The sequence below is a fragment of the Diceros bicornis genome, chromosome 18 (genome assembly GCF_020826845.1).
Source record: "Diceros bicornis minor isolate mBicDic1 chromosome 18, mDicBic1.mat.cur, whole genome shotgun sequence".
NCBI classification, from domain to species: Eukaryota; Metazoa; Chordata; class Mammalia; order Perissodactyla; family Rhinocerotidae; genus Diceros; species Diceros bicornis.
The window spans coordinates 2,283,419-2,310,815 of NC_080757.1; the positions used below are offsets into that span (position 1 = coordinate 2,283,419).

Consider the following 27,397-nt stretch of genomic DNA (forward strand, 5'->3'; position numbering starts at 1 on the left):
TTTTTCTTGCCTTATTGCTGTGGCTAGGACTTCCAGTACTATGTTGACTAAAAGTGGTGAGAGTGGCATTTTGTCTTGTTCCTGATCTTAGAGGAAAAGAGCTTTTCACCATTGAGTATGACGTTAGCTGCGGCCTTGTCATATATGGCATTCATTATGTTGAGGTACATTCCCTCTATACCCACTTTGTTGAGAGTTTTTATCATAAATGGATGTTGAATTTTGTCAAATGCTTTTTCTGCCTCTATTGAGATGATCATATGATTTTTATCCTTCATTTTGTTAATGTAGTTTATGATGTTGATTGATTTGCAGATGTTGAGGCATCCTTATATCCCTGGAATAAATCCCACTTGATCATGGTGTATGATCCTTTTAATGTATGGTTGAATTTGGTTTGCTAATATTTTGTTGAGGGTGTTTGCATCTATGTTCATCAGGGATATTGGCCTATAATTTTCTTTTCTTGTAGTGTCCTTGACTGGTTTGGGTATCAGGGTAATGCTTGCCTTGTAAAATGAGTTTGGAAGCATTCCTTCCTCTTCAGTTTTTGGAAGAGTTTGAGAAGGATTGGTATTAATTCTTCTTCGAATGTTTGATAGAATTCATAAGTGAAGCCATCTGGTCCTGGACTTTCGTTTGTTCGTAGGTTTTTGATTACGGATTCAGTCTCCTTACTAGTAAACGTTTTATTCAGATTTCCTATTTCTTCATGATTCTGTCTTAGAAGGTCATATGTTTCTAAGAATTTATTCATTTCTTCTACATTGTCCAATTTGTTGGCATATAATTGTTCATAGTAATCTCATGACCCTTTGTATTTCTGTGGTATCAGTTGTAACATCTATTCTTTCATTTCTGATTTTATTTATTTGAGCCCTCTCTTTTTTTCTTGGTGAATCTAGCTAAAGGTTTGTCAATTTTGCTTCTCCTATCAAAAAACCAGCTCTCAGTTTCATTGATCTTTTCTACTGTCTTTTTAAGTCTTTATTTCATTTATTTCCACTGTGGTCTTTGTTATTTCCTTCCTTCTACTAACTTTGGGCTTCATTTGTTCTTCTTTTTCTAGTTCCTTGAGGTGTAAAGTCAGATTTTTTATTTGCGATTTTTCTTGTTTCTTGAGGTAGGCCTGTATTACTATGAACTTCCCTCTTCGAACTGCTTTTGCTGCATCCCATAAATTTTGTCTTTCCATTTTCATTTGTCTCAAGGTATTTTTTGATTTCTGTTTTGATTTCTTTGTTGACCCATTGGTTGTTCAGTAGCATGTTGCTTAATCTCCACATATTTGTGATTTTTCCAGTTTTCTTCTTGTAATTGATTTCTAGTTTCATACCATTGAGGTCAGAAAGGATGCTTGGTATGATTTCAGTCTTCTTAAATTTATTAAGACTTGTTTTGTGGCCTACCATATGATCTATTCTGGAGAATGTTCCATGTGCACTTGAGAAGAATGTGTATTATGTTGCTTTTAGATGGAATGTTCTATATATATTAAGTCCATCTGGTCTAGTGTGTCATTTAAGGCTGATGTTTCCTTATTGATTTTCTGTCTGGATGATCTATCCATTGATGTAAATGGGTTATTAAAATCTACTCTTATTGTATTGCCATCTATCTCTCCCTTTAAGTCTGTTAATATTTGCTTTATATATTTAGGTGCTCCTATGTTGGGTGCATAAATATTTATAAATGTTATATCCTTTTGTTGGATTGACCCCTTTATCATTATGTAATGCCCTTCTTTGTCTTTTATCACAGTCTTTGTTTTAAAGTCTATTTTATCTAAGAATAGCTACCCCAGCTTTCTTTTTTCCATCCCTGCACTTTGTCTATGTGTGTCCTTACATCTGAAGTGAGTCTCTTGTAGACAGCATATAGATGGGTCTTGTTTTTTTGTCCATTCAGCCTCTCTCTGTCATTTGATGGGAGAATTTACTACATTTGCGTTTAAAGTAATTATTGATAGGTATGTACTTATTGCCATTTTGTTAATTGTTTTCTGGTTGTTTTGTAATTCCTCTCTTTTCCTTTCTTCTCTTGCTCTCTTCCTTTGTGGTTTGATGACTTTCTTTAGTGTTACGGTTAGATTCCTTTCTCATTATCTTTTGTGTAACTACTGAAGGTTTTTGCTTTGTGGTTACCATGAGACTTACAGATAATAACCTATATTTGTAACAGTCTATTTTATGTTGATAACAACTTAAGTTTGAACACATTCTAAAACTCTACATTTTTACTTCCCCTACCACATTTTATGTTTTTGATGTCACCATTTTATGTTTTTGGTATCACATTTTACATCTTTTTATTTTGTGTGTCCCTTAACTAATTCTTGTATAGTTATTTTTATTAGTTTTTTCATTTAACCTTCATACTAGCTTTATACATGATTAATCCACTATGTTTACTATATATTTACCTTTACCAGTGAGATTAATTCTTTCATATGTTTTCTTGTTACTAAATAGCACCCTTTCTTTTCACCTTAAAGTCCCTTTACCTTTTCTTATAAGGGCAGTTTAGTGGGGATGAACTCCTTTAGCTTTTGCTTGTCTGGAAAGCTGTTTATCTCTCCTTCAGTTCTAAATGACTTTGCTGGGTAGAGTATTCTTGGTTGAAGTTTTTTCCTTTCAGCACTTTAAATATATTGTGCCACTCCCTTCTGGCCTGAGAAGTTTCTGCTGAAAAATCTGCCTATAGTCTTATGGGGGTTCCTTGTACATAACAAGTTGTTTTTCTCTCACTGCTTTTAAGATTCTCTCTTTATCTTTATTTTTTGACATTTTGATTATAATGTATCTTGGTGGGGATCTCTTTCAGTTCATCTTATTTGGAACTCTCTGGGCTTCCTGGATCTGAATGTCTGTTTCCTTCCCCAGCTTAGGGAAGTTTTCAGCCATTATTTCTTCAAATAAGTTTTCTGTCCCTTTGTCTCTCTCTTCTCCTTCTGGAACTCCTATAATGCAAATGCTTGATGTTGTGCCATAAGTCCCTTAAGCTATCTTCACTTTTTTGAGTTCTTTTTTCTTTTTGCTGCTCTGTTTGAGTGAGTTCCACTGCCTTGTCTTTGAGATCACTCATCCTTTCTTCTGCTTCGTTTAGTCTGCCATTGAACCCCTCTAGTGTATTTTTCAATTCAGGTATTATATTCTTCAGCTCTATGACTTCTGTTTGGTACTTTTTTATATTTTTTGTCTCTTTATTGTGGTTTTCACTGCGTTCATCCATTCTTTTCCCAATGTCAGTGAGCATCTTTATGACCATTACTTTGAACTCTTTATCAGGTTAATTATGTATCTCCATTTCATTAAGGGTTTTTTCTGAGGTTTTATCTTTTTTTGTTGTTTGGGACATATTCCTCTGTCTCCTTATTTTGCTTGATTCTCTGTGTTTGTTTCTGTGTATTAGGCAAAACAGCTAGTCCTCCCAGCCTTGAAGGAGTGGCCTCACGTAGGAGATGAACCTCATCATTCATCCTTGCCCTAGCTCTTAGTTGTCTCTTGAACCTTTGTGATTGTCCAAGCAGCCTGATTTATTTTTAATAGCTCTAGTTGTTGAGGGTGTGCCAAGACCTGTCAGTGTTCCCGAGGGAGGCATCTCAGTCAGCACCTAGTTCCAGGCTGACCGGAAGCCAGACCCTCAGGTCGCAGCTATATATGTGTATATATACAAATATATACAGTCCCATGGGACCACAATTGTAAACGCTGCTGGCCTCCAGACCAAGCGATCTGGAGGTATCTCCTATACAACAATTGCAAAAACTTGGGCTCCAGATTAGTGTGTAAGCTGCTTTCTAGGAGGTGCCGATGAGCTGTTGCAAGGCAGAGGCAGAGTGCAAAGATGGCATACCCTGTCCTACCTTCCCTAATAGCACTTCTGTAGTCTCTGGATATGTGGCAAACCTGAAGCCTGCCCTCAGGCTGAATGCAGCTCCTAGACAAGTCAATAGGCCTTTCACAGAAAGACTGGGAGTATGTTTTAGTCTGCTGTCTGTGCAGTGTTCTGCGGGTGATAGCCTGCCAAGAATTGTCTCCAATTATTACAGTCTTGTGGGACCCAAGAACACAGGCCCCGCTGGCCACCAGAGCCAGGCGACCAAGGAACGTCCCCTGTGTGGCAGCTGAAAAACCGGGGCACCAGACGCGTGTAAGAACTCCCCTCCAAAACACACTGGCACTCTGGAGCACAGGAGAGGGAGAGCGTAAAGATAGTGCCTGCCTTTTGAGGTCTCTGGAAGGGATTCCAGTCAGTCCTTAGGTCTGTAATTAGTAGCCTGTCCCTCAGGCTGCAGCTGTGATGATAAGCTTATAGGTCTCTCTCACAGAGACTGGGCTCCTGAGTCTGTTCCCTCTTACTGTGCCCTGAGATAGTAGCTGTTTAAGAACTATTTCTCTGTTGGTTATAGTCTTGTAGGACCTGTGAGCGCAAGCCCTGCTGGCCTCCAGAGCCAAGTGATGTAGAGGTGTGCCCTGGCAGCAGTTGCAAAAATCAGGGCACCAGACAAGGTATAAGCTCCTTTCTGGAAGATAGCAGGAAGCTGGAGTGAGGCAGAGGGAAAGCACCAAGATTGCGTCCACTGGACTCTGTTTCCTGAGAGCACCTCTGTAGGCCTCTAGGAGTATGCCAGACCAAGAATCTGCCCCTCGGGCCAGAGCTCCTGGACAGGCATGTAGACCTCCTTCTCAGAAAGACTAGGGGTATGTTTCAGTCTGCTGTCTGTGCAGTCCCTGGGGATGGTAGTCTGCCAAGAACTGTCTCTTCAATTGTTATAGTCACATGGGTCCCAGGAACACAGGTTCCCCTGGCCTCCAGAGCCAGGCGCTCAAGGTGTGTCCCCTGGGCTGCCACTGCAAACACTGGGGCACCAGACATGAGTAAAACCTCCTTTCTGGGAGATACTGGCACCATGGAGCATGGCAGATGGAGAGCACAAGGACGGCGCCCATTGGCTTTAGTTAGGCAGAGGGAGAGTGCAGGAATGGCACATGTCTGCCAGCTTTAGCAAGGCAGAGGGAGAGCACAAAAATGGCACCCACCAGCGCCTCTGTCCCCGGAGAGAATCTCAATGGTCCCCTGCCCCTCCAGTAGATGCTTTAAGATTAGCAAATGAATCTCCTTCACGTATAGCCTGGGCACTTTCCAAACTGCTGCCTCTGCACTGGGCCCTGGGGCAAATGAGTCTGTGCATGAGCCCTTCAAGAGCAGTCTCTCAGTTCGCTACAACCCCCAGGTCTTGTGGACGCGAGCCCCATTGGTTTTCAAAGCCAGACGTCTTGAGGACTTATCTGTCAGGTGCAGGTCTTAAGGGCTGGGTTGCCTGATGTGATGTACCAACCCTTTGCTCCTCAGGGACAAGCTCGGATTTGTGAGATCCCTTCCAATTGTGGGTCGCCGTGCTAGGGTGGGGTTTTTGGTGAAACCGTGTCTCAGCCTTTCCTACCCACCTTGATGTGGCCCTTTTCTCCTTTGATGTGAAGCAGCTCTTCAGTTAGTTTTCAAGTCTTTTTCAGAGGGAATTGTTCCAGATGTAGCTGTAGATTCAGTGTGTCTATGGGAAGAGGTGAGTTCAGAATCTTCCTACATCACCATCTTGGACCACCTCAGTAGGAGCCTTCCAAACCAAGTCCAGTGAACTTTTGAGATGTCCCCATTTGTCTTTGAGCATTTCCTTGCTTTCTGGCACAGGATGTTCTTTAGGCTCACCTTGTGCCTACCTTAGACCTGGAATTTCTCTAAGAAACTGTCGTTCATTTTAATGGGGAATAAGTACTTAGAAACCAGGATCTGGGCAGTGAGTATACTCACTACCATGGGTACCATTGCTTTTAGATCTGTTCAGTGGATAGAGCTGGGAAAAAAATATATATATATATATATATGTGTGTGTGTGTATGTATGTATGTAGTTTTTTTTTTAATCATGAGTTCAAAGTGATAACTCTAATTCAAATCCAACATTACAAGGATGTTCCATTTTGTTTTTTTGTTTTGTTTTGTTTTTTTTATAATTTTTTCCCCCCCAAAGCCCCAGTAGATAGTTGTATGTCATAGCTGCACGTCCTTCTAGTTGCTGTACGTGGGAAGCGGCCTCAGCATGGCCAGAGAAGCAGTGCATCAGTGCGCACCCGGGATCTGAACCCGGGCCACCAGCAGCGGAGCGCACTCACTTAACCACTAAGCCATGGGGCCCCGGCCTGGATATTCCATTTTGTACCTTACATATTTCATTTTGTATTTCCTTTCCCATACAATGAGTAACCTGGTTCCCAACAACATTAGTATATTTATTCACTTGCTCTATCATATAGTACACACAAAAATGGTTTCAGAATTATATCAGTATCACTACTAATAAACTAGGTACAGTTAGAAATTTCTTGAAGTTTTGTCCTTAGAATATATTCCACTAAAGGTATACAGAATTCTGGGCTCAAAAGTTAGTTGAATTCTTTCCTTCTGGATATCTTAATAGTTTGATATACAGTTAAGGTTGTTCAATTCCATTTGTGTTCAATTTTAATGTTTTCTTGTTTTTTTATTTTTTATCTAATTTTATGTTTTTGAGTATGTAAAAACATTAACATGGTTCAGAAGTCAAAACTCTATTACATAGAAAGGTATCCACTCCCACCCTTCTGCCTGTCCCCATCCACCCCCTGTAGGTAACCATGTTCATTTGTTCCTGGTTTATTCTTCCTGTGTTTCTCTTTGCAGAAATAAATCATACATATATTTTTATATCTCCCTTTTTATACAAAAGTAGTACACTACACTCCTTTGCATTTTGCTTTTCTATTTCTTTTATTGTAAGACACTGACATATCTTACAATGTGGATCCTAGAATACAGCATTAACAGTAAATTAAACAATAATGACAGAATATAATATGCCACCTTAGAGTGAACTGTTTCACTTTTTTAAACTTTATCTCATTTTTAAACTTCATCTTTCTTTAACTTTATCTGGTCATTAGGTATTTTAAGGGTCATAGTACTTGAAAAGCTAATTCTTCTCACAATTTATGGCCTTATTTGCCTTAGTTGGCAGAATGACACAAAATACACGTATAGCACACTAAATTCTTGGGGAATGATTTCAGCACACTCTCAACACTGAGAAAACATACATGGCATAATGGAAGTAAGCCTGGACTAGAGTCAGGATAGTCCTCTGGGAGGGACTGCCAGTCTGGGACCACTGTAAGTTGACTTCTCAGCATGAGGAATTTTTTACATCATTCAGGTAGCATGAATTAGGACTGTAAATCCACAGGAGGGGGCAGTTTATGCTTAGGTATTTTGAAGGCAGATTTTTCTCCCACCAAAGAGCACCAAGACAGAAAGGCAAGTTCCTTTTTTCCTTTGTAGAGATGAGATTTTGGGGGGTTTGTTTGTTTTTCTAGCCTGTCCTTATACAGAGTGTAATAGTGTCAGCCTCCTTCCTTGGTTGGGCTCCAGACTTTGGCTTCTGTCCCCTGAGCCCCTTGCACCGTCAGAATGGAAGCTTAAGGAGGATTGAGGAGTTATCGCAACAGGATTGAGGAGTTATCTCAGGCAGCCAGCTTCAACTCTTGCTAACTTTCTGTCTTCTTGCTTTTACTTGATTTTTGACCTCTGAGGATTTTACTTTCTTATCAGCTCAGAGATACATAATAAGTTGAACTTTTGCTTAGGATATCTAATCAGTCATGCTTCAGGAAATGGGAACTTTGATAATTCACCCAGATAGAGTGGTAGTATTGGTCTTCCATGGCCATTCCTGTCTCAGAACTTCTATAGTTCCTTATATTTATAGAGGACCTATCCATTCTTTCAGGTTCAACTCAAGTCATACCCTCCCCCTCAAAGCTTTCTTTTTTTTTTTTTTAATAATTTTTATTTATTTTTTTTTCCCCCAAAGCCCCAGTAGATAGTTGTATGTCATAGCTGCACATCCTTCTAGTTGCTGTATGTGGGACGCGACCTCAGCATGGCCGGAGAAGCGGTGTGTCAGTGCATGCCCGGGATCGAACCCAGGCCGCCAGCAGCGGAGCGCATGCACTTAACCGCTAAGCCACAGGGCCGGCCCTCAAAGCTTTCCTTGATGACCTGAGTCAACACTCATCTCTTTTATTAGGAATATTATACCACTGTTTGGCCCTGCTGACCAACAGATTCTGCTAACCAATCCTTTCTGGTTAATTATATGCACATATTTAAGCTTTAGTGATTAATGATTTCAATTTCTAATAAACTGATTGGTTTAAATTGTATGCTTGTCGTAGCAATTTCATGGTCATCATTCCAACTTGTTACTTAAAGCTTCTTGATTATAACTCTGGTACTTTTCAGATATATGGAACAGTCTGTCATAGACTGATTCTGATTACATAGAAGTTAAACTCAGCTTCTGGTCCTGTCTCACCTTTTTTGTGTGTATATACACACCTACCTCTACAATCCATTAACAGTCTCATTTTGGTTTTTTAGGGGCGAGTAACAAATCCTGGTTTGAGGAAGGAGTTTTTAATTTTTTTCTTCTATAAAATTAATAGAACTACATTTTTAGTACTTAATAGCAATAAAAGTAATATAGCCAATTTATTGAAAATTTAAAAATATTTTTAAAAAGCTATAATCTGATTGTTAGCATTTTGATAATATTTGTCTAGTTCTAATGAGTCTTCATGCTAGTTATGATACTGTTTTTTCCATTTAACATTACTCCTAAGCATTTTCTAGTGTCAACTCTGATTTTTGGATTTGAATCAAAATAATAAAAGTAGTTTGTAAATTCAAGCAGTACAAGGAAGCAAAATGAAATATGTCTCCCTCTCCTCACCTGTTACCAGGACCTTCTCCCCTTAGATTACCACTGCCTGTGTGTATGTGTATATATGTGTATGTGTATCTACAATACATATAGCATATCTTTATACAGATGGCATCTTACTCTGCATACTGTTATATACCTCTTTTTTCACTTAATATGTCCTGTACACCTTTTCATACCAATGTACATTTTTATCATTATCAATATTCCATTGTCCCCTAGGCCAACTAGTCCTTTATTGATGGATGATCCTGTTGAATGGATATATTTACAAAGTTATTATACTTTGATCTGCATCTTAGAAAGTTTCTGAACTACCTGGTACCATTTTTGCTACATTATAAACTCCAGGGCTGGCCCCGTGGCTTAGTGGTTACGTGTGCGCGCTCCACTACTGGTGGCCTGGGTTCAGATCCCGGGTGCGCACCGACGCACCGCTTCTCCAGCCATGCTGAGGCTGCGTCCCACATACAGCAACTAGAAGGATGTGCAACTATGACATACAACTGTCTACTGGGGCTTTGGGGAAAAAAAAGGAGGAGGATTGGCAATATATGTTAGCTCAGAGCCGGTCTTCCTCAGCAAAAAGAGGAGGATTAGCATGGATGTTAGCTCAGGGCTGATCTTCCTCACAAAAAATAAATAAATAAAAAAAATAAACTCCATATTTGATTATATTTTATTATATAATTCTTAACATTTGCAAGTTCTGTGTTTCCCACCTGACTTCAAAGGAGAAAGGTATTGTAACTTAAATTTGTTTTAAACCTTCATAATGAAAACATAACAGGCATCACAAAGACATACATGATTGCTTTGCAGCCAGGTTTGGGGTCAAAGTTTGTTTGTTTTGTTTGTATATATGTGTGCTTTCATTTGAGTTCACCTTTACAACAAGTTATTGTCATTTATTTTACCAAATCAGTTTCTGAAGGAAATACAAAAGAAGCATAAGCCATTTCCAGAGTTTACGTCTAGGTTGGAAATACAAGAAATGCACAGGGCCAGCCCGGTGGCACAGTGGTTAAGTGCGGGCACTCCGCTGCAGTGGCCCGGGGTTTAGATCCCGGGCGCACACCAACACGCCACTTGTCAAGCCACGCTGTGGCAGCGTCCCATATAAAGTGGAGAAAGATGGGCACAGATGTTAGCCCAGGGCCAGTCTTCCTCAGCAAAAAGAGGACTGGCATCGGATGTTAGCTCAGGGCTGATCCTCCTCACAAAAAAAAAAAAGAAATGCACAAAATTGTGAAATAATACTATAAGGCCAAGTTTTGTCACAGCTCCAATATTATATTAGGTTGAACCATTAGAAACTGCTGATATTCAGACATACTGACCTACAGAAAAGGCAATTTCATATGATTCAACCTATTCTGTACTGTAGGATTCTAAGGAGAGAGGAACATGAGCTGGGCCATGAACATCTTTTTTAATAGGTGGAGACGGTAGCATAAGAGAAGGCCTAGAGTCTGGAATTAGCATGGCACCTGTAGAAGATGATGAGGAAGTACTTTTGAGTTATGTAGATAACTTTGAACTTTAAGTTAAGCTGAATATGAGGTGTGGCAGAAGATATAGTAGAATAGAAAGGCTAGATTATTTTGGGACTGAAGGCCAAGTGGAGGTATTTTGAACTTTATTTTTCTCTTTCTTGAACTTTTGTCCGTTAAGCCACTGATCCTCAAACTTGAGTGTGCATCAAAAACTCCTAGACGGCTTGCTAAAACAGATTGCTCAGCCCCACTCCCAAAGTTTCAGATTCAGTATGTCTGGGTGGGCCCCAATAATTTAACATAGTCCCAGGTAATAGTGATGTTCTGCCACTGGTCTGGGGACTGTACCTTCGAGAACCATTGCTTTAGGCTATAGAAGAATTACTAAACATATTTAAGCATGGAAAGCACTCCATGAAATTGCTTTTCAATATTATGTAGGATTGTGCAGAGTAGATTGGAAGAATGGGTGATGACATGAGTATGCCTACTTTATGATTATTATATAAGCTATAATCTATGTAAGTAATTATGTAATTAAAGTCATCCCAAGTTATCCCACACAGTCTTCACTGTTTTCACTTCTCTTAGCTCTGTCATCTGACCTAACCTATTTTATTTACTGTGTGTCCATGTCAAATAGTAAGAAGCGTCTCCTTTTTCAACAATTTAGTCTCCTGTTTTTTTTCCCTTTTATTCTCCTTTCCCAAGCGTTAAGGACCATGTTATCAGGTTGTCAGAGACATAGTCTTTTTAGGCATTTTACTCATGTTCATTATTTTGTTTCTGTTTTGGCAGTTTCCTTTCTCCAAATAGAGAAAAACTTTTTATATTCTTTTTATTTCAGAATGGGAAACAAAAGCCCAAGAGTGTACTCCAGCTAAAAATATTTCTAAACTCACAAAGGATGGAACCAGGACCATCAAATTGGAAGAACCATATGACTATGATGACAGGTTAGAGAGGCGAGCAACAGATACTTTCAGGAAAATTCCCACTAATGAAAGAGATTTCAGTTTAAAGTCAGTCCTTTCACAAGAAGATGATCCTACAGAAGAGTATCTTAGTAAATATGATATATATAGAAATAATTTTGAAAAGCATTCAAACCTAATTATACAGTTTGGTACCCAATCAGATAATAAAACTTCTGTGTATAACGAAGGCAGGGCAACCTTCAGTCATGTCTCATATGGTATTGTACATAGGAAAATACTTCCTGGAGAGAAGCCTTATAAATGTAATGTGTGTGGGAAAAAGTTTAGGAAATACCCATCCCTCCTGAAACACCAAAGTAGCCATGCCAAAGAGAAATCTTATGAATGTGAAGAATGTGGGAAAGAGTTTAGGCACATCTCATCCCTTATTGCACATCAGAGAATGCATACTGGAGAAAAACCATATGAATGCCACCAGTGTGGTAAAGCCTTCAGCCAGCGCGCACATCTTACTATCCATCAGAGAATTCATACGGGAGAGAAACCCTATAAGTGTGACGACTGCGGGAAAGACTTTAGTCAGCGTGCACACCTTACCATACATCAAAGGACACATACTGGAGAGAAACCATATAAATGCTTGGAATGCGGTAAAACCTTCAGCCACAGTTCATCACTGATTAATCATCAGAGAGTTCATACTGGAGAAAAACCTTATATATGCAACGAATGTGGGAAAACTTTCAGTCAGAGTACACACCTTCTTCAACATCAAAAAATACATACTGGAAAGAAACCATATAAATGCAATGAGTGTTGGAAAGTGTTTAGTCAGAGTACTTACCTTATTCGACATCAGAGAATCCATTCTGGAGAGAAGTGTTATAAATGTAATGAATGTGGAAAAGCCTTTGCTCATTCCTCAACTCTTATTCAACATCAAACTACTCACACTGGAGAGAAATCCTATATATGTAACATATGTGGGAAAGCCTTCAGCCAGAGTGCAAATCTTACTCAACATCATAGAACACATACTGGAGAGAAACCATATAAATGCAGTGTGTGTGGGAAAGCATTCAGCCAGAGTGTACACCTTACTCAACATCAGAGGATTCATAATGGAGAAAAACCCTTCAAATGCAACATATGTGGGAAAGCATATAGACAGGGTGCAAATCTTACTCAGCATCAAAGGATTCATACCGGAGAGAAACCCTATAAATGTAATGAATGCGGGAAAGCTTTTATTTATTCCTCATCACTTAATCAACATCAGAGAACTCATACTGGAGAAAGACCCTATAAATGTAATGAATGTGATAAAGATTTTAGCCAGAGAACATGCCTTATTCAACACCAGAGAATTCACACAGGAGAGAAGCCCTACGCATGCCGTATATGTGGTAAAACCTTCACCCAGAGTACAAACCTCATTCAGCATCAGCGTGTTCATACAGGTGCCAAACATCGTAACTAACATGTGGGAGACTTCATTTAGGTTTTACAACTTAATCATTTAAATTTTATTTTATATGCTTTGTGTTAAAACATTATTCAAAAGAAACCCAAAAGAAGTGCAATATATGTTAGATATCACACAGCAGAAGTATCAGAATTAGTAACATGGATATAACCTATTTAAATTTAATGTGAAATTTAAAAAGAAAACTTCATTCACTTCTCAACCTTTATTTGATGTCAGTTTAATTCATTCCAGAAAGAAACCCTATGAAAGTAAGAGTACTCAAAAACCTATAACTCAGCAACTTTTACTGTATTTATTTCAAGTACTTCTTAATGAGGCCTTATGAGTGAAACTTGGGAAAGCTTCGATCAAGTAGCGATTTCACACTAGAGAGTAATCCTGGGATGACAGGAAAGAAAAGGCTGCTTTCAGGCTCAGATATCATCCCAGCTGTGAAGCCTTAAATACGTAAAGGGTCCCCTCCCCCTTTTTACTTCCCTGTTCCCATTATGTCATAACTGCCAATGTGGAACCAGTAGGTTTGCCAGAAATGTTGAAAGTATCTTAAATACTTCTGTGTGACCACTGTTTAATTACCTTTTCCTTTAAATACTGAAATATTAAGGGAAGAGAAGCTTAGTGAAAGATCTGGTAGGAAAGAGAAACTAATGTGTATATAACTCTTAGACGTGTACAAATTTAGTTAAATGCAGAAATTAAACACTCAAGCTTAATTTAATCTTTAAAACATATTAACCTTAGTTTCACTAGGTTTTGACATGTGTGTCATCCTGAAGGAAAAAATAAGAATACAATTCCCATTTTTCTCACCTGACTCCTAAATTCATAATTTAAGGTTCCCTTTTGACTGTTTTACTGTAGGAAGTCCATTTCTTCCATTGAAACACATGTCTCTTGAGTGCCTACTGTGCTCAGGCCCACATTTTCTAATTGGATCCTTTCAGGGCTTCTTATAGTGCTGCAAGTCACAGCCAATGTAAGCAACAGAAAGCTTTCTCAAGTAAAGAAAGATAAAGAACATGGTCTTAATTACTGTGTCATGGAATGAGCCTAAGAAACCTGCTAAAATGGGTTGCCAGATGGGACCCTGTGCCCCAAGACAAGGAATTAATGAAAGCAGCTACCTAAATAGTGTGAGAATAAGTAAATAATGGAAAATAGCTTTGAGTTCACTGCAGAAAGTAGGTCAGGGAAAAAATCAAGGTGAAGACTTGAAAGAATATACATAGGTAACTGTTATAACATGACGTTATTGGACTTGGTTTACCTAAGAAAATAAGAGTGACTAATTGAATAAAACAAAATTCAGCCTGTTGTTTATATGAAGAAACTAAAAATGAAATGACTGATTTTAAAGGAATAATTAGAATTGGTACTTCTTCATACTTTTAAGTAAAATGGGATTACTCTTAAAATAGGAAAAATTTTCAGTGGAAAAAGCATTGATGCAGAAACTATCATTGATGCAGATAATAAACTGAGTTTGTGGGGTCCTAAACAGCATAAAAGGAAAACTAGCAGAAATACAAATAGAAATAGGTAAAAATACTACAGCAATCCCCCCTTATCCGTGGTTTTGCTTTCTACAGTTTTAGTTGCCTACAGTCAGCCACAGTCCAAAATTATTAAATGGAAAATTCCAGAAATAAACAATTCATAAGTTTTAAATTGCACGCTGCCTGAGTAGTGTGATGAAATCTTGTTGCCGTCCCCCTCCATCCCACCTGGGACGTGAATCATCCCATTTGGTGGATCCCCAACCATCGATGACATCATGGCTCAATGATCGTTCTGACGCATCACAAGGTCAGCAGTAGCCTAACACTGTCACAATGCCTCCGTCATTCACCTCACTTCATCTCTTCAGATAAGCATTGTGTCGTCTCACATCATTACAAGAAGGGTGAGTACAATACAATCAAATATGTAGAGAAAGACCACATTCACATAACTTTTATTATAGTATATTTTAATTGTTCTATTTTATTATTGTTAATCTCACTGTGCCTAAATTGTAACCTTTATCATAGGCACATATATATAGGAAAAAAACAATAGTACATATAGCTTTCAGTACTATCTGCAATTTCAGGCATCCACTGGGGGTCTTGGAACGTAACCCCTGTGAATAAGGGGGGACTGCTGTACTGTATTTAATATCCACAGCATTCCACTATCAGAATATAAGACCATATTCTGAGAGCTGAGATTCTATCTTGCTCTTGTTTCTTCAGTGCCTTGCATATGGTGGTCACTATATGTTGGTTGAATTAATGAATAAATAAGTAGGTAAATTAGAGTTAAGTAATAAGGTAAAATTAACATATGGAGTGAAATTGGTAGAATTTAAAATTCTTTTGTGCATACATACAAAAAAATATAAATATTGGTGATTTACTGGGTAATAGGAACTACTAAAAAATGATGAAGCAGAATCCCCAAATCTTAACAATGGGGATATTCCTAAAGAAATCATGGGACATCTTTGCACAGGAAATTTTCCTGAGCGAGATGAGGAAAAACTGATATAAATCCTGGTGCCATACATATCAGTTTGAGCACGTATTGACCATGCAGCTTCATTTGGACATTACTGTTCTTATAAACATCCTCCAAACCCAAACAGGTGCTGAAGGGAAGACCTGGGTGCTAGCATCTTAAAGGCTTTCTTGTTGAGTGTTTTCTTCAAGAAGTTGCTTTCCCTTGTCCTCACATTAGTTAACCTTGATGTCATGAAATCATCATTCACAAAGTGCAGATTGTCTCCAGGTTGCATAATACTCAAATTATGCATATGCCATAGTTATGATGTTAAAAAATAACCGTTGTATTTAAGATGCAGTTTTTGTAATGCCACTTCATAGCTTAAACACCACTTTTTTCTCCTGGCGTGAATGTGTGGAGTATTCAGAGTCCATAGCGCCTTTCTTTGAATTCATTTGTATTTCCTGCCTTTGTGTGTTTTATGTAAATAACGCATTTATAAAGTCTTCCACTAATACACTGAGGCAATTAATGCCCTTATAAAATGATAGTATAATAATAATAGTGGAGAATCCTAGATTTTTCTGTATTTTTCCCCCTTTTATAGTTGTCTGACCCACAATTCAGGTTTTTTAGCAGATAGTCTTATTTTCCACAATTTTTTATTATGAAAATGTTCAAATATACAGAAAAGTTAAAGAATAATAAAACGAACTGTATATCCACCACCTAGATTAAAATTAACATTTTGCCATATGTTTTACTGAACAATTAGAAAGTAACTTACAGACATGACATTTTACCCCTAAAAACTTACGTATGCATCTCATAAAAATAAAGACACTCTTTTATGTAGCCACACTACCATTACATACCTCAAAAATGAACAGTAATTCCCTGATATCTAATGCTTATTAGTCCATGTTAAGTTTTCCCTGTTGATCCAGTCAAGTTTCACATATTACATTTGATTATGTCTGTCTCTTCTATCTAGAACAGTCTCCCACCTTTGAATTTTTTGCAGGACTTTTTTTTTTAATAGAGCAGGTCAGTGGTAGAATGTCTCACATTCAGGATTTATCTGGTTGTTTACATGTGGTCTGTTTATCTTGTTCCTGTATCCCCTGTAGTTTCTATAAATTAGCAGTTAGAGCCAAACACTTGATGGATTCAGGTTAAACATTTTTAACAGTTCACAGATGTATTTCATATTGTATCACATCAAAAGTCTCAATATATGGTTGACTCACTATCAGCGATGCAAAATTTGATCACTCGATTGAAGTGGTAACCACCATATCTTCTTAACGTAAAGGTATGTTTTCCTGTTGCAATTAAATAATCTGTGGACTGACACTTCAGGAGCATATGGATGGCCTATTTACCAACAACCTTTCACCTGGTGATTTTGGTATTCAATGATGATGATCCTTGCCTGAATCAATTATTTCATCAAGATTTGCAAAATGGCGATTTTCTAGTTCTGTTACTCTTTCTACATTTACTGACGGGCATTCTGTAAGGAAGAGCTTTCCTTCATCAACTGGGAATGCACTAGAGGCAGGGTTGTGCTCAATTCTTTTCCCTTAATTACCAGTTTTCAGAGTAAGGAGTTGGTAGTGATGACAGATGATTCAATGTGTTACAATCAATTATGATCATTGTTTCTGATGCTCAGATTATCCCAGATTTGGCCAGACGGAACCCTTGAAGTAGCTCTTAACGTCTTTTGACATTCCCTCTCTAGTCTTTGGGCACTTAAATTGCCTTCCAACACAGGATATCTCAGGTTCACCTTGCACTTTCAATGCTCCACATATGGAATGAGCCATTTCTCCAGGAATCCCTGGCTCTTTTTAATAGGCAACTATTTAGAAACCAAGATCTGGGCACTAGGCATGCTCATTGCTACTGGGGTATCATTAGCAAGTAGCCTTTGACTCTTTTTACAACCATTCAATTTAGTCTCCATAAAGACAACTCTTTGCACCAATTTCATCAGTTACATAATATCTAATTTTGTAATGGGAACTATAATTACATACTGGGACAGACTAATTTAGGAGCAAACAACTAAGTCTTGTTAAGCCTACAACTAAACTGAAGAGAACAGAAGTGTTACGTATACTAGAAAGCAGCAAACTTAACCACAAGAGGTCTTGTGCCAAGGCTATCAGCAGATTTTACAGAGGAAGGGAGCTTCTCAGTTAATCTGGCAATTGGGTTAAGTAGAGAGCAGTTAAGAGAGCAACTAAATGCATGATACATACTATATTGTGTTTTAACTATTACATATCTTGATAATTTACTGTATAAGCTAATCACACACCTTTCCCATCACATTCCTTAAGGCAAATTTCTGATCTAAATTTGAACTGAGGGTCTGTTTCATGCAAATCTAAGTGCTAGTTTTTCTTGCTAAACTTTTATTTGGTGCTTAAAACATTAAGGCTATTAGATTTCATTCTTTGACTATCTTTTGCTATCAATTTACTTGCATGTGCCTGTAAATGTAATTAGGCCTCTATTTCTGTTATTCTCCTCAGGACTCTATATTTCACTATAATTATTAGACCCTTAGAAACTGTAGCCATTAAAAATGGCAAGCATGTGCACTACAGTGATATGTATAAATATGTGTGTAGCTTGTAAGCAACATTGAGTCCTCTGGATGGATGGGGAAAGTGATGCCCCTGATGCTGAAGTGTCTTGCCTGAGGTCATATAGTCATACAGTGACAGAATAAGAATTGGAACCCATGGCTCCAGCACTTAGTTGAGTTCTTCCTGTAAAATAATGTTAAATGAAAATTCAGAGCACAAAAAGTATGTACCTACAATTTTATAAAATAATGTATTTTGATGAGATTAGAGCATTGAAAGTTTTTTATTTGTTTTGTCTTCCCTCCCATAGAGTTCCTTAAATTCAAATCTTTAAATGAGAATAGCCCAACAAAGGATGCACTCCCCGACTCCACTCCAATTTTGGTCTCCCACCCAGATCTTTCTCAAGTCAGAACCACATAGTCATTGATCACCTGGAACTATCTCAAAAGTGCCTTAAGTGGTTTAATTTAAAACTGAATTGTTTTCACCCCAAAACCTCTTTTTTAATTCACTGTAACTTTGACAGGGAAGCTAGAAGCCACTCTCTTCTTCACCAGTAGTTGTTTTAGTCCTATTGGTTTTACCTTCTATATATTCCAGTTCATTCTCTCTTCTCTATCCCCACTGCCACTACCTCTTTTCCAGCTTTTAATCAGCTCTCATTTAGATTATTTCAGACCCAGGTAAGTGTTCACCCTGCCCCTGACCTCACCCCTTTCAATGTATCTTCTGCACTATTGGCCAAAGTCATCTGAAAACATCTCACTAGGACCACCACGTACAGCTGTACAGCTTGAGTAGTGAATAACCATACAAGGTGGCCCTGCATTTGACCATGTCACAGTTTGCTTTGGTATCTTCTCATTGTCAACAGCAAATGGATCTCACTCTTAGCCACACACAGAATGACCTGGGGAGCTTTTAGAATTACCAATGCCAGGGCCCCACTTCCAGGAATACTGGTTTATTTCATTTGGGATGGGGCCTGGTTATCAGTATTTCTTCAACTCCCTGGGTGGTTCTGATGTTCTAAAGTGGAGCAAGGGCAGAAGCAGGGAGACCAGTTAGGAAGCTATCACAGTAATTCAGATGAGAAATAGTGGTGGTCACAGGAGAGGTAGTGAGAAGTGACTCAACCCTGGATATATTTTGAAGGTAGAGTCTATAGAACTTCCTTATGAATTGGATTGGGAAGTGAGACAGAGGAATCAAGGATGACTGTCTCAGGGCTGGCCCAGTGGCATAGTGGTTAAGTTCACGCACTCTGCTTCGGCAGCCCGGGGTTTGTGGGTTCAGATCCCAGGCACGGACCTACACATTGCTCATCAAGCCATGCTGTGGTGGCGTCCCACATACAAAATAGAGGAGGATTGGCACAGATGTTAGCTCAGGGCCAATCTTCCTCACCAAAAAAAAAAAAAAAAAGAAAAAGAAAAAAGATGACTGTCTCTCCTACTGGAGAATGTGCTCCTACAAGGCAGAGACTATGTCATTCATTTCTGTATCTCCTATACCCAGCACAGCACCTGGCACATAGTAAGCCCTCAGTAAATGTTTGATTAATGCATCTCTGCAGGAACTTTTGCACAAAAATCAAGATTGTATTCTCTAAAAAAAATTATTTTACATGTCTGTCCAGAACTGTGAAAGGTCTGGGATTTTACCCAACTTACTAGCTAATAAACTAGCCTGTTATTATTTCATAGATGCTGTCAGAAGACATGAGATTCCTAGTTCATAGACAAAGAACTCGATTACTCATGGCAAAAGCAGTTGCCAGACTTCACATGTGAGCCAATTACCCATGGCCCCCGCCCCCAAGTTGCAAGAAAGGGACAGAGGTGGGCCTAGATGGATTCCAGCACAAACAGTGGGCTGCATTACAGGAAAGCAACATTGAGCTTGGGGGAATCACTACTTTTATAGTGAACTGGTAACAAGCATGGGAATCACTGATTTTATAGTGAACTGGTAGCAAGCATGCTCTTTGACCTGGGGAGACACTGACTCTGTATTTGCTTGCTGTTTTACAACCTTGAGAAATGGCCCAGGTAAAGAACAGATAAAACCTTGCATTCTTGGCATACCCAGCATGAACACGTAGGGATGCTCAGGGCCCATGGCATACTGCCTCTCCCAATAGTGTCTTTTCTAGTGTCGAACACTGGAAATTTCCCACCGAGAATGTGGGAGCCATTCTGGCTTATAGGTATAGAAGATAAGAGGCAAAATGAAGTTTCTATTTCAAGTCTACAAAGTAGAAGTCTTTTCCTGAAGAAAAATCTTAGGTCATACCAAAATAAGATGCATATCCAGAGGTTGAAAAGTAATGATCTCACTCCACTGTACAGCGACTAAAAACTACACCTGGAATACTACATTAATCTGAGCATCATATTTTCCACTGGAGTATAATATATTACGTTCAAGTAGTTGAAAATAAAAGAATAATTCCTGGCACATGAAATTCAAGTTTCAGTGTCAATAAATAAAGTTTTACTGGAACACAGCCACACTCATTCCTTTAAGTTTTGTCTATGGCTGCTTTCCTGCTACATCCGCAAAGTTATGAACCATAGAGAGACCGCAAAACCTAAAATATTTACTATCTGACCCTTTATAGAATGTTAGCCAATTGCGTCTACACAATGGAGCGGGGGTTTATTGGTTAAGCCAAACACCAGACAAAGTAATAAAAGGTACAATACTTATATACTTAAGTATATACTATATACTTATAGGATGTGGGGGAGGGGAGTGAGAGTGTCAGGAAATGGAAGTAAAAGGGTATGGAGGCACGTGGCCAGAAGTCCGGGTAAAGAAGAGAGGGGTGGTAAACAGCCTCTTCAGGAAGCAAGCAATCGACGTGGCCGAGAGAACCCGGGAAGAGCAATGATGCCCTCTGCCGGCCTTTCCCTGCCTGCGCGCCTACAGACTCTCCATCTGAGGCATGCGGTAAGTGGGGAATGTGGGGTGAGAGGGTTATCCGAGCGGGTTCAAGAGGAGAGGTCTTCCCCTTCTGGAGTGCCAGTGTTCACAGACTCGTTTTCCAGTCTTGCGAAAGGAAACGTGGGTTAAAGTTAAGCACTTTGTTCCTAACGCGCCCTGGAACTGGGGCGTCCCTTTCCCTAACTTCAGTCGCTCACTCAAACAAGACTGCAGGTAGAGTAGCTTCTCAGAAGTGAGTCCTCTTTTCACTCTTAACTGTGAAATTCTTTGTAACCCCCACTCCCCATCGATGCCCAACTTCCTCCCGCCTTCAAGGGGCTGCAAGTCCACCCATGTCAGCAGGGTGACCCGCTCGCTCGCCCCGGGGACGGCCCGCCGTCCGGCTGAATGGGAAGTGACGGACATGGGACCAAGCTCACCTCCTGCAGGGAAGGGTTCGGACCTAAAGTTCGTTCAAAACGGCTTTGGGAGCAACAGCTGCCCCCTCCCCCAGCAACTATGATCCGGGAGCCTTCATGACGGACAGCTCTGCGGCCCAGAGACAGACCCAGGCAGAAGCCCAGCTTCCGGCTGGAAAGGAATTCTGGGACACTGGGCGGGGCCAGACGCGCCAGCGCTGCTGGGAAGTGTGGTCTGTAGCCTCCGCAGCGCAGGCGCACCTCGTCGTCTCGCCCCGCCCCGCACGTTCCCGAGCGCCTGTGCTCTGGCTCACCTTGCTGGGAGGAGAGGCGGCAGACGGGAGAGGAGGTGTCCACCTGCCGCCCTCGGTGCACTCCCGGACGTCTCCAACTGAGATGCTTTAGGGAGCTCAGCTTTCAGGTTACGGAGGGACTTGACAGGGTTTCTCCAAGTAACCGCGTTGGCCCGCATTATAGCAGTTACCATCATCTCCCTCCAAGATTGCAGCAGCCTTCTCGTTGATCTCCAACTGAAGCCTCATGTTACCTGTCGACCTGCTTCAACAGTCATCCAGTCTCGTTTCCAATCTGTAGCCCGCCACACTTGCACCACCTGCACACACCGCCCCAGTTATTTTGAAACCAATCTCAGCGTCATATTATTTCACCTGTATAAATTTCTAAAGATGGAGATTGTTTTTAAAGATAGTGACATATCTTTATTGCATTTAAAAAGATAATTCCTGAAGATTATCAAATATCAAGTGAGTGTTTAGATTTCCCTGCTTGCTGTAAATTTTTTGCGCTTTTTTTTACAGTCTGTTTATCTGAGTCAGGATCCAAATAAGTTCCACACTTTGAAGTTATGTCACTTAAGTCTCTTTCAATCTACAAGTTCCACTGACATATCTCTTTTATTTCTTTCAATATATTTCTTGGAGAAACCGGGTCTTTTGTCCTGTAGAGTTTCCCACAATCCAGACTTTGCTGATTAACTGGGGTGATATTTTCTATGTTCTTCTGCTCCACGTGTTTCCTATAAACTGATAGCACAAGAGGCTTGATCCAGATCAAGTTCAATTTTTTGGCAAAAATACTTCATAGGTCTGTGTTCTTCTATCAGAAGGCACGTAATGTCTGCATTTCTTTTTTTCTGATGTAACCAATCATTGATGATCATTATATAGATCCATTAATTTATTAGGGGTTGCAAAATAGTGATATTCTAAATCTATAATTCCTTCTTCATTTATAAATTGGATTATTCCTGTAAAGACAAATTTCCCCCTCATCAACTAGTGGGCTACTCTGGGGTACAGTTTATATAGGAAAGTGATAAAAGTGTGATTTTCCTTTCTTTAACAGCTTTCAAAATAAGTTTATTCCCTAGGATACTCCAAAAGTGACCAAAGAGATTTTTGTTTATTTAGTTGTTTGCTTCCTTGCTTTTTTTTTTTTAATTTTTATTTATTTATTTATTTCCCCCAAAGCCCCAGTAGATAGTTGTATGTCATAGCTGCACAGCCTTCTAGTTGCTGTATGTGGGATGCGGCCTCAGCATGGCCAGACAAGCAGTGCGTTGGTGCACGCCGGGGATCTGAACCCGGGCCGCCAGCAGTGGAGCGCCTGCACTTAACCGCTAAGCCACAGGGCCGGCCCATGCTTCCTTGCTTTTTAAGGGTCATTATGAGTTCAGGTATTTAAAATATTTAATATGTTCAAATTCACTGCAGTTATTATTTTTATTGATGCTCAAATTGTCCCATCTTTGACCTGTGGAAGTCTTTTTAGGTTGGTTCCTGAGCACTTTAACATAATTGGTTATCTTTGATACTTATTTGTTTTCTGAAATAAGGTGTCCAGGTTCATCTTGCATACTTCCTGCCCCAGAGCTGGTTTTAACTAGTTCTTCAAGGAGCCCTGGTTCCTTTTAGTGGGAACAGGTATTTAGAGACCACAATCTAGGTGCTAGAAGTGTTCATCATTAGTGAATAGTGTTGTTTCTCGGCCTTTTCCAAATAAATAGAGATAGAGTTCAAACTGATATTTCCAATTCAAATTCAGGACAACAAGATTTTGACTTCACTCATCAATCTTAACATCTGTATCTCGACTCTCCCATGTTGAAAACCCAGATTCTCAATTATACCAATAGAAGTACTAATTTGCTTTATCAAACAATACATAAACAAGTCCCAGAACAACCATAACATTACCACAAACAGTATTATTGAAAAGTTTAAGAATTTTTTAAAAATTATTTCCTTTTATTATACCCTTGTCCTTACATTATACCCTACTACTGATGTACAGTCAAATTTGTGTGTATGTGTGTGTGTGTGTGTGTGTGTGTGTGTGTGTGTTTCAAATTAACGTATTTTAAAGTAACTTGGAATAATTCCTCTCTGGGTGTTATAACACCAACTCGAAACACAGTGTGGTAGACTAAATAATGGCCCCCAAAGATATCCAGGTCCTAATCCCTGGAGCTTGTGAATGTTACTTTATATGGCAAAACAGGTTTTTTGGACATAAATAATTAAGGATTGTGAGATGGCAAGATTATCCTGGATTACCTGGGCTTGTCCAATACCTTGAACACTGCTGCTCCTCTCCTGTGAAGAGTGCAAAGGTGGTTGAAGCATCCCCTCTCACCAAAGAGTGGGATCAGGAAGAGAAGTTCTTCCTCTAAGGATGGTGACAAACTTCTAAGCAGTGTATTGGTAGCAGTCAAGATTGAAGAGATGGCCTGGGGCCTTGGACCATTGCTGCCTCCTACTTACTCAAAGAGTTGAAAAAAAGCCATCCAAAGAACTATCTTCTAGGGGCTGTAGGAGAGGCATCTTATGAATCAAAGGAGAGTCAGGTCAGAAATGTGAATTCATTCTTTAATGGTGAAAAGTTTTCCAGCAGTATACTGTTTGATAGCAGGATTGAGAAGGCAGGTGTCCAAAGGTACCTGACTTTCTCTGCAGTGTGACTGGGCTGATCACAGTTCTCTCTCGTCTTTCTTCCCCACTCATATCATGCCCAGTCTCCAGCCCATCACACTACCACCACTGCCCCATACTCAGCAAAAGGAGGGAGAATTAGCTCTGCATTTGCAGTTCCTACAGATTTCAGTCCAACATACCAAACAGATACTTTACAGATACTTAAAAAAAAAAAAAAACACACCACCACCGAAGTCTCCTCACAACAGCAGAGACCCTCCAACCCACCACAGCAAGCATGATCCTCCTCCTGCCTGAGCCCAGGCTTAGCAGATGTCCCTGGGGAGGAAAGCCTCCCTGGGAAGGGTTCATTGCTCTCTGGAATTCAATGCTTTGGACTTCTTTGCATCCACATCTCATCCATGTGTCCTTAAAAATGTCATTTTTAAAGTTTATTCCTCTTTTCTACTTGCTGCAGTGGGGGTGCTGGTCTGTTGCAATCTGTACATCTGACTAGAAGCTATTCCAACTATTATTATTTGGAAAAATAAGAGTCTTGGAAATATAGGTCTCTGATAGAGGGGAAGGATGCCAACTAGAGGAAAATGGGAGTATTTCCAGGCATGTTGGCTTTTTAATAATGAATTTAAAGAGAAGCAAATTCTCATGACTGTGTAAGTTTTCTTTGAAACAAGCAGCAGTTTTTTTGTTTGTTTGTTGGCGTTTTTGTTTGTGAGGAAGATCAGCCCTGAGCTAACATCCATGCTAATCCTCCTCTTTTTGCTGAGGAAGACCGGCCCTGAGCTAACATCTATGGCCAATCCTCCTCCTTTTCTCCCCCAAAGCCCCAGTAGATAGTTATATGTCATAGCTGCACGTCCTTCTAGTTGCTGTATGTGGGACGTGGTCTCAGCATGGCCGGAGAAGCGGTGCGTCGGCGTGTGCCCGGGATCCGAACCCAGGCCGCCAGTAGTGGAGTGCGCACACTTAACCGCTAAGCCACGGGGCCCGCCCACAAGCAGCAGTTTGAATGTAGGCCTGGAGAAGGAGGCCACTTGAGCTCATCTAAAATTTGAGTTTTGTGAGGTAAATAAGACTTTTGTGAAAAAGTTGGAGGCGTGGCAAGAAAGTAAGAATAGTGAGGAACCGTGTGACCAACTTTGATGGGGTGGGGACTGAGGGACAGTGACAATGTGTGGGGTCAATGGGTGGAGCTCTCTCAGAGGTAAAAGGATTTGAGCATTTTGAGTTCTTGAGCAAGTAAGCTGATGTACCCACGTGGCGGTGAGAGAATGGGGCTCTGATATAGATATTCCAGAGGTAGTGGAGTTTCTGGTGATGGCAGGGGCTGTGGGTGCACAACTCAGTGTGAGGGCTGAGGTCAGCGGCAATGAGATGCTCAAAGAGCACCGGGTCTGGGCAGGGCTTGATCGCCCTGTGGATACTGACTTCACTGAGCGTGAAGCTAAGGCTGGGGGCTGACACGGAGTTTGTGAGCAAAAGTCCTCAGTCAATGAGGTGGGAGGCGGGGTGACCAGCAGGTCTGTAGGGAACAATAATACGGCAAACATGAAGCTGTATCCATGAGGTTTAAAGGAAAATAAAGCAAATTATTTTCATGTTAAACTTTGGTTAAACCTTTTGATTGTGCTGTCCTATTCTCTATGTATTTTTCTTGTGAGGATCAGAGAAATGGAGAGTTTACGGAGTAACAACATGTTTATGATGTGCAGTGAATGTAGATATTTGCAATTTTTCACATAGACATCTAAACTTAAAAGAAAATAAAGAGAATGTTTAAAATGCAATTTTTGTATTTTGAAAATGGTAATATCCAGGAGAATTAAAGTAGGGTGGAATCATTGTTTAACCAATCACTCCTTATCTAAGAGAAAAGCCTATCTTTTAGTCTGTAAAAATCTTTTTACCAAGTATAAGGCATCCTGGGAAAATGTCTCTGACAACTTTAAAAAGTAAAAGTAATGAAAATCAGTATTGTTCAAAGGAGCAGCTTTGTTCCAGTCTTTCGTCTTTCACTTTGAGTGGGTAAGGATTTGACAGCTCTAATGCTCGCTGCTGCTAAATTGTAAAAGAGGGTAGGGAATACAGTGAATTTAATTAAGGATTTAGAAATTTAATTTATCATCACTTCCAGGGTTTGTGAATATTACCTCCAGCAGAAAATTCCAGCTCTGGAACGGAGCACCTTCGGGCTTCTCTAAGTCCCAGTGGCCATTCCTGTGCTGTGGTGATGGATCCGTCCACAATGACCCTGTGTCAGCAGGAATGTTGTTGCTTTGACTGGGCTGTTGGCCAGATGCAACAATATAAATTTAAATACAATGTCTATGATATTAGGATATAATAAAAAATACACATTTTGAGATTTGTCCTGAGCTCCTGACCAGAGCTCCTAAAACCCTTGCAATTTTCTAAGTGGTAAGAGAAATAGGAACATCATTTGTTATATTTGGGGTTTGTGAGTGATAAAGGTGAAAAGAGCATCTTTTGTTATTCATAACATTACTTGAGTTTATGTTAATGGGGTGACTTTTGTAAAGCCCCTAAGGATGGGGAGCTGGTTGCCAGGGGAACCAACCATGCGATTAGAGGGTTGGAATTTTCATCCCCATCCCATGGGGACCTCTGGGAAGCAGAGACGGGCTGGAGATAGACTTACTCATCAATGGGCAGTGATTTAATCAATCGTGGCTATGTAATGGTTAAGGAAAAACTCAGTTTTTCACTTCCTATGAAGGAAAAAACCCAGTTCTTCCTGCTATGTCTTTCTTTCCGGTGAGTCTCCTTTACTACCCACGAAACACCTCACTTCTGGTCACCAAATGCCCATGTGGAGCTTTTTCCTCACATCAAGCAATTCTCTGTGACACCAACTGGATGTCCTACAATTTTACTGGATTCTGACACTATCTACCTGGAGAGAGCGTCAGATCCCACAGGTTAAGGGCTCAGTCCCACAAGACTGTTTCCCACTTCAGATGCCGTTCACAAGCCTAGGTTATCACCTGTGCTTCTGACCAACTGGCTATAGATGGGAAATTCCAATGACCCCCTCCTCAGGTTCGATTAATTTGCTAGAGCAGCTCACAGAACTCAAGGAAACACTCACTTATATTTACCAGCTTATCAAAGGAGATGATAAAGGATATAGTTGAACAGCCAGATGAAGAGATACACAGCGTGAGGCCTGGGAGGGTCCTGAGCACTGGAGCTTCTGTTCCCGTGGAGTTGGGGTGTGTTACCCTCCCAGTGTGGAGGTGTTCACC

General features: G+C 40.0%; 1 protein-coding gene across 3 annotated transcripts in view; it reads left to right on the forward strand.

Annotated features, from left to right (window-relative positions):
* ZNF287 (zinc finger protein 287) overlaps window positions 1–19,235 on the forward strand; it is a 29,074-nt gene extending 9,839 nt beyond the window's left edge. For all 3 annotated transcript variants that reach the window (XM_058559586.1, XM_058559587.1, XM_058559588.1), the window contains exon 6: window positions 11,161–19,235. In XM_058559586.1, coding sequence (XP_058415569.1) covers window positions 11,161–12,731 — 1,571 coding nt within the window. In that variant the 3' untranslated portion in view covers window positions 12,732–19,235. The remainder of the gene's footprint in view (window positions 1–11,160) is intronic.
* Window positions 19,236–27,397: the final 8,162 nt, after the last annotated feature.